Source organism: Phoenix dactylifera, chromosome 11 (assembly GCF_009389715.1).
Source record: "Phoenix dactylifera cultivar Barhee BC4 chromosome 11, palm_55x_up_171113_PBpolish2nd_filt_p, whole genome shotgun sequence".
NCBI classification, from domain to species: Eukaryota; Viridiplantae; Streptophyta; class Magnoliopsida; order Arecales; family Arecaceae; genus Phoenix; species Phoenix dactylifera.
This window is the reverse complement of record NC_052402.1, coordinates 16088313-16098604: the sequence shown is the minus strand read 5'-3', so window position 1 is coordinate 16098604 and position 10292 is coordinate 16088313. Positions and strand designations below refer to the sequence as shown.

Below are 10292 nucleotides of genomic sequence, written 5' to 3'. Positions count from 1 at the left end.
TGATTTCAGGGATATTAGCATTGTCTAGTTACTGTTAACTAATTGCCCAGTGTGGTCTCTCGTTTATTAACATCCAAGGCCTTGGTTTTATCTATAAACTTGCAGAGATTTTTTTGCATAATACCCTTCTAAAAATTCAAATTTGCATGAATATCCACTTAAATTTATATGTATTTCTGTACTATCGTAATGCACTATTTTTGTACAAACGCCCCTAATATAACAGTTCTTCTAACACCGTCAATAAAAACCATATTTATTTTAATTAAAAATAAATTAAAATTTTGGAATTACTTTTTTGTCCACCATCGCAATCATCTTATAAATGTTTGTTTTTGCACATCCATCCATTAAGAGCATTTTAGTCATTTTAATTTGAAACAGTTAATGTTTTAACGGCGTTAGATGGCAAGGATAAATATACAAAAAAAAGAATAAAAAAAGAGATAAAATAGAAAACCAAGTATTTTACGAGGATATATATATAAATATTATTTTTGTAAGGATGTTCATGCAAAAGTCGATATTTAAGAAGGTATTTATGCAAAAACTCTAACTTGCGGCTCAGAAAACATCCAAGGCCTTGGGCCGGTACCATCTTCAACTAAATCCTGGCTGCCTGGGAGATGGGAACGGGAGTTCAGTATTAGCGAGGCCTAGCAAGGCCCAGATTTCGTTTAAGGCCGCAAGCAGATCCAAGCCGGGTCCATATTATTGGATGGAAAACACCCTCGCCTCAAGCGAATCCAATATCCTGCTTGATCCACACGTACAATCCCAGCTCAAATGTGTCAGGATAAGGTGATAAGCCCACGTGGCAGCTGCTATCATTCTCCCCTTGCCGAGCTCCGATTTCTCTCCTTGGTTGCAAGCTGCCACCTCCTTTCCCCACCCCTTTCTATCTTAGATCCCCACCCCAAGCTCTTGTTTGAGAAGTAGTATCTCTAATTTTCGGAAACCATGGCATCTCCATCCCTCCTGACTCCGCCAACCACCAAGCGGACGCCGCCACCCGTTGCTTCTTCTCTCCCATCCAAACCTTTGGTTTCCTCGGCCACCATGACCAGCGCCCGGCCCATTGCCCGGCGGGAGCTTGCGATCTCGATGGCGGCCGGAGTACTGTCCACTTCGGCGATGCTGATTCTCCCAGCGGCGGCCCCACCTGCGGCAGTGGCGGCTTCGGATGAGGAGTACGTGAGGGAGACGTCGGAGGTGATCGGCAAGGTGCGGTCGACGATCAACATGGACCGCGCCGACCCGAACGTGGCGGCGGCAGTGGCGGATCTGCGGGAGGCGTCCAACGTGTGGGTGGCTAAGTACCGGCGGGAGAAGGCGCTGCTGGGGCGAACCTCCTTCAGGGACATGTACTCGGCGCTGAACGCCGTGTCCGGCCACTACATCAGCTTCGGGCCCACCGCCCCCATCCCGGCCAAGCGCAAGGCCCGCATCCTCGAGGAGATGGACACCGCCGAGAAGGCTCTGCTCAGGGGGAGATAGTCCTCGTTCGTTGCTCCATCTATATGCGCGCGGCATCGTTTGGTCCCTTTTCCGTCACTTCGAATTTGAGCGTGCAATTTTGTTTGCTTCGACTCTGCGCGGAATCCGACGTTGCGTTGTATTATATTAGTTCATGCATCTATGTTTCAACCGTTGCCTTTGAGCAAATTTGTTACCACAGTTACAAACAGTTCTCATGATCAAATGAATGTTGTGTGGAATTCGAGATTTGGGATCGAATAGGAACAGCTGAAATCTTTTGCCTCTCTATTTCATCCCTTTTCTCTGCTGTATCTTCGCTTTGATGCATTGACTACATAAAGTACGAAAGGCAGATTAAGGTCGGAGAGGATAAGGTCATGGTAGCATTTGTGGTAACAAACGAAGCGGACGTCTCTCGCTTTAAAACTAGAACCAGATATTCGAGAACAGGTTAGTCTAGTTGTTTTACCGTCCCCACTCCTCTGAAGGAAAGCAGATTGTATTTGAATTTTGGAAAGTGTTTTTTCATTGGGCGTAAATATTCGGTTTAATTTATTCTACAGCTGCAAATGGGGATGCCTCATATTATTCAATGCCTTCCATGTATCACACCAATTTCGTGATTCATGTTTGGATATATTGGAGCAGCTCCCTTCCACCATTAAGAATTACAGTTGCAATTACTTGTGATCTGGATCCTTCTTTTGTAGATGGTCATAGTTTTCTCTTCTATATGGCTTAGAAAAAGGGTCTGCTACCTCTATTTTTGGGACTCATAGTTCTGAAGTTTTTGCATTGGACTCCATCTCATTGCTTTCACTCCTCAAATAAAATTCACTAGTGTCCAATCAAAACACTAAAATTCACAAGTGGCTGGAAAAAAATTCACAAGAGTTCCAGATCCTTGTGTAGATCCAGATAAATGGCATGGCCTTGTTCATATTTTTGTCCTAAGTGATCAAAGTTATAATATTACCAATTTAAAATTAAATTATTAGATGTCTTATTGATTGAAAGTATATCAAAATATTTGATTGACTTTCTTTTTCACTATCATTATAGAGAATTAGTCAAATAAATAAAAGTAATCGTGCCAAACTAGATGAGCCTCAATATATGGGATCAAAATGTTTGCCGGGATTCATTGATGAGAAGGTAACATTTGTGTACTTTTTGTAATATAGTTATACCTAACAGATTATAAGAATTTTGTGTTATTTTGCAATGAAATTATTATAAATTTGATATTAGATGAAGGAGAACAATGGGACGGCACCCACCCATTCACAAGTATCTATCATGCGTAAAGATGGAAGTATTGTGAGTGAAAAGGCAGCAAGAATAATTGTAAGTTGTTAGTTTCTACGATGTGTTGCTAGTTTCTTTTTTTTTTTTTTTTGAATATTGTTTTGAGGTCTTGGCTTCCCATTTATAAATGATTAATACAAGTTTATCTTTTAAAATTTCAGGAAGAAATGAGAAAAGAAATTAATGATGCTGCAAAGTCATAGAGTTCTCAAGGTTCTACTTCTTGGAAAGTAGATGTACACTCTAAAGTGCAAGGATCTGAGAAAAAGGGACGTGTGCGGTGCTTGGGAAGGTTACCTACAATGAAAGTTCTAAGGCTCCATCATCTTAATCTGCGGATATTCAAAAGGTTTAACAAATGAAAGATCAAATTCAAGGCTTACAAGGATTGGTTTCTGATATGGTAGCACTGTTACAGAGTAAGTTTCTTGATGAGCATATTACCAATATCTCAAATGCAACAAACCAAGAAAGAAATCTAGAGGTATAATATTTATTTATATAATTTAAAGTTATAAATTATGTTGAAGATTGTGAATTTTATAATTTATCTTCATCTATATCTCTTATTAATTGGTGCTAGATACTGCTGGTGCTCTAGATAATTCTCCACATCTTCACTCCACATATTCGAGTTGTCCATTTAACTGGTATGGCACTAAGTATAATAACCTTAATATTTTGTATTTTATTTTTTGAATATAATTTTTTATAGTATATTTAAGATATTCTCTTGACTATGTTGTTATCCTTTTTTTGCAGGTACGTTCTCGGTTTTTGAGAGATAAGTTTGTAATTTTCTATTTGAGGTTTTAGAGTTTTGGTACTATTTACATTAATAAAATAGATTATTAAGTTGTGTTGGAACTATGTAATTTTAAAATTCCATTGAACTTGTGCATGTTTTAAAAATGTGGATGTTTGGAACTAGTGGAGTTAACTAATTATATTTTATTTTAAGGAAATGTTATATATTTGATTATTTCAACTAGATTACAACTATGCTAATGTACACAACAGATATTTACCATATCTAAATCATATTGAAATTCTGGATTTATAAAAATAAATAAACTATACCTGTGGTTTAATCCATAGGCAAAAGGTCTAAAGCTTTACGTAAAATAGGTTTTTTCCTACCAAAAAGAAGTGCAGGTATAAGCTTTCCCTACAGAAAAGAAACCATAGTTATAACTTTTAACCACAGAAAATAAAAGTAGGCAAAAGCTTTAACTATGGGAGTATGAAACTGCAGCTATAACTTTTTTAACTACAGAAACAAAATTGTAGGTAAAGTATTTAACTACGGAATGTGAAACCGTAGGTAATTCTCTGAACTTCAATCGATAGGTGAAACTCTCTAGCTATGCTGCTACTACTGACAGAAAAATCGACCATCGGTATAGCCTTTTTTGACTTATGCCTATAGTTTTTTAGCGTGGGGCAACGGATTTTGATCGTTAGTAGATGCCCATTTTTCTATAGCAGTAGCTATTTTCCTAGACATGAATCATAAACACATCAAGACATGAGGAGATAGAGAACCCAACGGACACTTCGAGCAAAACAAGCTACATATTAAGCTATCACTATCAAATACAAAACAAATAATGCAAGAGAGATCTATAGAGCATGGAAACAGAATAAAGCATCCGACCCTATTGAAAAAAATGTAGGGATTTAACCCCATCCCTGACTCTAAAGGTGTCAGTTGAATAGTGTCAGATTTCACCAGAATAGAGTAAATTGCCACCCCTATTTCCTTTGGCCCCTGCACTCATCAACAATTGAGACCTAACTCCTTTCTCTCTCTCTCTACTTATTTTCTTTAAAAATTAACAAAAAAAGAAAACAGAAAAGGTTCTTTATTCTTTTTCCTCTCCTTTTTTTTTACCTTTCATTCCTCCATTAGAAAAAGGTGATTCCCTTTGAATGGAGGAAATGACAAAGTTGTAAAGAAAGGATTCACATATGAATGGATGGGGTAATGAAAAGAGAAGGAACACATAAGTTGCATGAAAGGTTCTTTCTCTTTTTCAAAATGCATCTCTCACCTTTTATCATTTGTTCGAATTATTAAGTAGATGCGAGTTGTTCTTTCGCCAACCAGTAAAGTGATTTTAGATCACTGGTAATCATTATCCTAGATTAATCTAAACCCTGATGATCTAAAATCATAATGTTTGATATGCAATGTTGCAATGATTAAAAATTTCCTAATATCCACAAGTAATATGTTTAGTATTTTATCAAAATTCAAGTTCGTTGACCATTTAATACGAAAACTGCCCTTAATATTTTCTATAAAAATATATTGATTAATCATGTAAAATATATTATAATAAATTATTAAACTATATATTAATATATTAATAATTAATATATTTCAAAAATATATTTATTAATCTTAGAATTATTAATCCTATAAAAATAAATTAATTATTATTATAGAATTATATTTATAATATGTTATTATTTAATACTAACATTTATTTTGACTAGACAAATAAAGTAAATAGAAGTAATATCTTAAATAATTTCATAATATAAATATAAAGTACAATAATATATTTCTATTATCATTTAAAATATAATTAAATAATAATATGATTAATCATATATTATAATATAATATATATCACAAATACTGTATACTTAATATCAACATAATATAAAGATATAATATTGATATAGTATGTTAATAGCATATTGATATACCATTTTTTCTGCTAGATTGAGGAATAATTTTATTCCTAAAGTTTAAGAAAGATCATTGTCCTGAAATGATCTTTGATACTCAACCTCAAGTTGGGTTTCCATCACTAGATTAGGCAATGATTTGAAGAGCGGGGATAATTTGGGACCACTACCATGTTGTATCATCATGGTACAATCAAATACGGTGATTCCATCACCTCCACTCACATCACCCTTTATCTTGGGTCATCATCCCATATCAAATATCTCCTATAAGTGCTCATTGTAACTACTCAAGGGAGACAATTCAATATAAATAAAGTCTTCTACGGGTTTCTTCAATTGACCAGACTTGTCCATATCTTTTTAGCCCTTCAATGTTCCATTCTAAGTTAATTGGTATCAAAGCTGTTCATTGATCTAATATGGCGAACGGCAAGATGAGTGTAACCACCCTAGTGACGATGATCATAGGGTGCAGGCCCTTTGGGCAATGTTGGCGGCTCAAGCATGGATTGTGGCTTTGAAGAGATCCGTGAGATGTTGGTCCGTCTGGGGTTTAACGCCAACCTATCAGTCTTTGTGGTCCTACATATCAACATTAGTCAGCTAGCCTATGTCGATGAGGGTATGCAGCTTATCAAAGAGAAGCAAGACCTAATTAGAGCCTAAAGACTATTGCCTTAAAGTCAGTATTCCTAGTTTTGACAGCAACTTAGATATCATGGCCTTGTTAGATTGGATCTATAAGGTTAAGAAGTTCTTTTTTCTTTTTTGTTTTGGTACATCGACGCCTCATACGAACCAGGTATGAGTGCATCCTATAAAGTCAGAGAGAAGAAAAAAATACATCGAAGCTGGCACCGAAGCGTGAGTATCCCAAACAAAGTTTTCGGAGTGGTGAGCCGCAAAGAATGCCACCCAGTCCGCCACACTATTAACCTCTCGGAAGATATGGGTAGCCCGATAAGAGGTGCACTCCTCCAAGAATCTGCAGATGTCGTATATCAGTCGCAACCCGCCTGCAGCACAATCCGAATTCTGGACCCACTCGATCACTGTGGCTGAGTGTTCTTTCAGGATAATATGATTTGCATGCGCCCAGCACTCTCCTCACAAAGGTTGAGAAGTTCTTTGAGATGGAAATGCTAGATGAGTAAAGAGTCAAGCTTGTCACACGTAGGCTTAAAGGTGGAGCATCAGCTTGGTGGGATGGTATGCAGAGTAAGTGCCAGAGACAAGGAAAGGCACCCATGACAACTTGGTCTAAGATGAAGAACTATATATAGAATATATTTGGTGCGCTGACTTATCGAAGGCAAGCAATGAAATATATTGATGGGCAGAAGTTTTCTATTCAGGAGTGGATTAGTCTTCAGACCGTGTGGATAGTGGATCGATGAAGCTTATAACTTGGCACTAAAGGTGGAAAAGCTATTATTGCATCAACCATTTAGGGCTTGGAATGCTAGGCGAGTTTCTCCTGGACTGTCATGCATAGCTCCTGATGACAAGGAGAAACATCCACTACCATTCGTACCCCCTCATCAATTGCTACCAATTGAAGTATAGGAGCTAGCAATGGTGGAGCCACAAAGTAGACTAGTAGAGCAATTACTATAGAGGTTACAAAGAATCCTTATGCGAAACCTTCTGCGAGCAAGTACCATAGATGTGGTGAGTCTGGTCATAATTCAAGTGCATGTCCTGCGTGAAGTTAGCACATTTGGTGGACTATGATATTGAGATAAAAGGTGGTGAGAGTGGCAAAGATGATTTAGAAAATGCAGAGATGCCAAGAAAGAAGGTGAATAAATTTCTTATGTCGTGCGAAGGTAGTTGCATACTCCTACGCAGGAAAAGCCAACACTACAGTATTGAATTTTTTATTCAGTGGTCTATTAATCAGAAGGTGTGCCGGTTAATCATTAATAGTGGACTCAAAGTCGTTAGTCGATAATTATAGTTACCGGCAAAACCATACCCCGAATTGTTCCCACTTGGATGGATCAAAAGAGACCTGGCACTCATGGTTAACTGAAATTTATCGTGCTCGCTTTTTAATTGGAAAATTTTATAGTGATGATGTTGCTCATGAGGTAGTTGACATGGACATTTTCCATATTTTACTTAAGAGACCTCGGCAATATGATGTAGGTGCAACTCGAAAGAAGGAAAAATTATTGCATTTTTAGATGGGGTGATGAAGAAAGTTGCTATTCTATCGAAAGAAAATAAGGAGACGGTACCTAACACTTCTAAATGAAGAAGAAAGTTGAATAGTCAAATGTGATGGATAAAGCAGCAACTAATAAACACTAAATTGCACAAAGTATTTTAAGAATAGGATATGATTATGATCTTTTTGTGAAAAGAAAGACCCCTACTAGCATCTATTACAAGCTCAAGCCAAAGAAATATAGGCCATACAAAATTTTGAAGAAAGACTCCATGCTAGCATCTATTAATGGCAATACCTATACGATGGATCTCTATAAAGAGATAGTGATTTCGAAGATTTTCAATATTGCTGATCTGTTTCAAGTACCGTCCGCCAACTAAGTCACTTTATCTTGAGTTTAACTCAAGAACAAAATCTTTGCAAGTAAAAAAGACTGGCATAGCCTAATTTAGTGATTATCCCTACGATATATTTTTCTTACCTAATTTAGTGAACATTATTATAGCATATTTTTTTTCCCAATTTAGTAATTACTGTGATAGTATATGTCATAATTAACCCGATGATATTTTTTTAAATAGGAGATCTTATTTTGATCTTTGCAACTTTCTTGCTTATCCCAAAAAAAATAATCTTTATTTTTAAAATTATCGAGATGATTTTAAGTTTCCCATTTGAGACGAATAATGTTTTTATAAATACATATAGTAACCGCTAGATTGAGATAGGAAGTATTACTAATATTTTATAGAGATTTTCTTCATTCTCAGTCTTCTCCAATTCTTTATACTTTATCTTATTTTCATTCTGCGTTGCGTCACGAGTATACATTATATTTTTTTTTTCAAGAGGATTCGGATCTATAAAAAAAAGAAAAAGCTAAACTGGAAAGGATAAAAGAGGAAAACCAAATTTGGGGGTCTCACAGCTGGGGTGGTTCTATATACACCCCCCCTATTGCTCAGGACACCCCCCAAAAATTAAAAAAAAATTAAATACTCTCTACACCCCCCCATTTGCTAAGGACACCCCTAAAAAATTAAAAATTCCTAAATTACCCCCCACCCTCCCCACCCCCTCACCTAAATTGCTCTCTACACCCCCCAAACCCCCCCCCCCCCCACCCCGCTCTTCCCCTCCAAAACACCCGCCGGCTTCTCCCTTCCGCCCAAAAAACCTCGCCTCAAGCACCTCGCCGGCGGCCAAACCCCCTCCGTCTCCCTTTGAACTGTTCCGCCCAAAGCACCTCGCCAACGCCCAAAACCCCCCCGTTCCCCCTTCTCCCTCTCGTCGCCGGCATTCTCCCGATCTCCGACCACCTCGCCGGCTTCTCCCGGAACCACCTCCCCGGCCATCTCCCGAGCAACGAGCACCTCGCCGGCGCCTCCACGACCACCTCGAGGTAGCTCCCCCCCCCCCCCCCCCCCCCCCCCCCCCCCCCCGCCTCCCCAAATCGTTCGGCACTGGTTCTTTGAACCAGTGCCTTCGGTTCGGCCCCATGGGGCCGACCCGCTGCAATTGGGTCGGCCCCATGGGGCCGACCAAAATACATTGGTTCGGCCCCATGGGGCCGACCCAATGTATCTTGGTCCCCATGGGGCCGAATCCAATTTTTTTTTTTTTTCTGTTGCTAGACTAAGGATTATTTTTATTCCCAAATTTTAGCCTAGATCACGTCCTTAGGTGAATTGGATACCCAACATCAAGGACAAGTTTTTCATTACTAGATTAGATAGTAATTTGAGAAATAGGGATAATTTAGAATCATTATCATATAGCATTAACATGGTGCATCCAAATATGATGATCTTGTTACCTTCATCGATGTCATTCTTGATCTTGGAATAATTATCTCATATCAAATGCTCTATCAAATAATAAAACCACAACATTAGTTAACGAACAAAAACTAAAAACAAAAGCCTTCTGTTCGGCTTTGGCACCAGAAGCCTTCTGTTCGGCTGCACAGTGCCGAACAGAAGACTTCTGTTCGGCTGCACAGAGCCGGACAGAACCCTTCTGTTCGGCTGCACAGTGCCGGACAGAAGCCTTCTGTTCGGCACTGTGCAGCCGAACAGAAGGCTTCTGTTCAGTTGAGGGTTGCCGAACAGAAGGCTTCTGTTCGGCACTGTTCAGTCGAACAGAAGCCTTTTGTTCGGCGATCCAGTGCCGAACGGAGCACGAACCGTGAAAAAAAAAAATTTCGAAACAAGGTGGAACACGTACCTTTGCGACCGATTCTTCGTCCCAAATCACTAGTTGCTTGTCCATGCTTCGAATGGGGCTTAAATCTCCTTCAAAGATCGCCTAAACGATGTAAATGGATCGAGGGGTTTAAGGGGGGTTTGAGGGGTGTTTTTTTTTTTTTCTTTTCAAAACGAAACGGAGGAGGAGGAAGGGGGGGTGTACTGAGAAAATTTCAAGGGCAATATGATAATTACACTAAAGGTTAGTTTGGGTATTTTTTTTTTTGATTTTTGGGGGGTGTCCTTAGCAATAGGGGGGGTGTATATAGAACCCCCCTCGGAGTGGGGTTCCGTTGGTGCTGATGATCTAACGAAAAAAAAGGAATCGAGAGGAATTCTTGGGTGGGATTTTTGTTCCCCTCCGTTTGTCCAAGAAAGAG

General features: G+C 38.7%; 1 protein-coding gene and 1 long non-coding RNA gene across 2 annotated transcripts; both read left to right on the top strand.

Moving 5' to 3' along the window:
- The first annotated feature begins 813 nt into the window (after positions 1–813).
- On the top strand, positions 814–1772 carry LOC103714605 (photosystem II repair protein PSB27-H1, chloroplastic). Its single transcript, XM_008801913.4, has one exon. It carries the CDS (start codon positions 961–963, stop codon positions 1495–1497), a length of 537 nt encoding a protein of 178 aa, XP_008800135.2. The 5' UTR covers positions 814–960; the 3' UTR covers positions 1498–1772.
- A 1134-nt stretch (positions 1773–2906) lies between these two features.
- Positions 2907–3775, top strand: LOC113463211. Its single transcript, XR_003387074.2, has 3 exons — positions 2907–3271; positions 3371–3437; positions 3550–3775. It is a non-coding gene; the product is annotated as an uncharacterized LOC113463211 (long non-coding RNA).
- The last annotated feature ends 6517 nt before the right edge of the window (positions 3776–10292 follow it).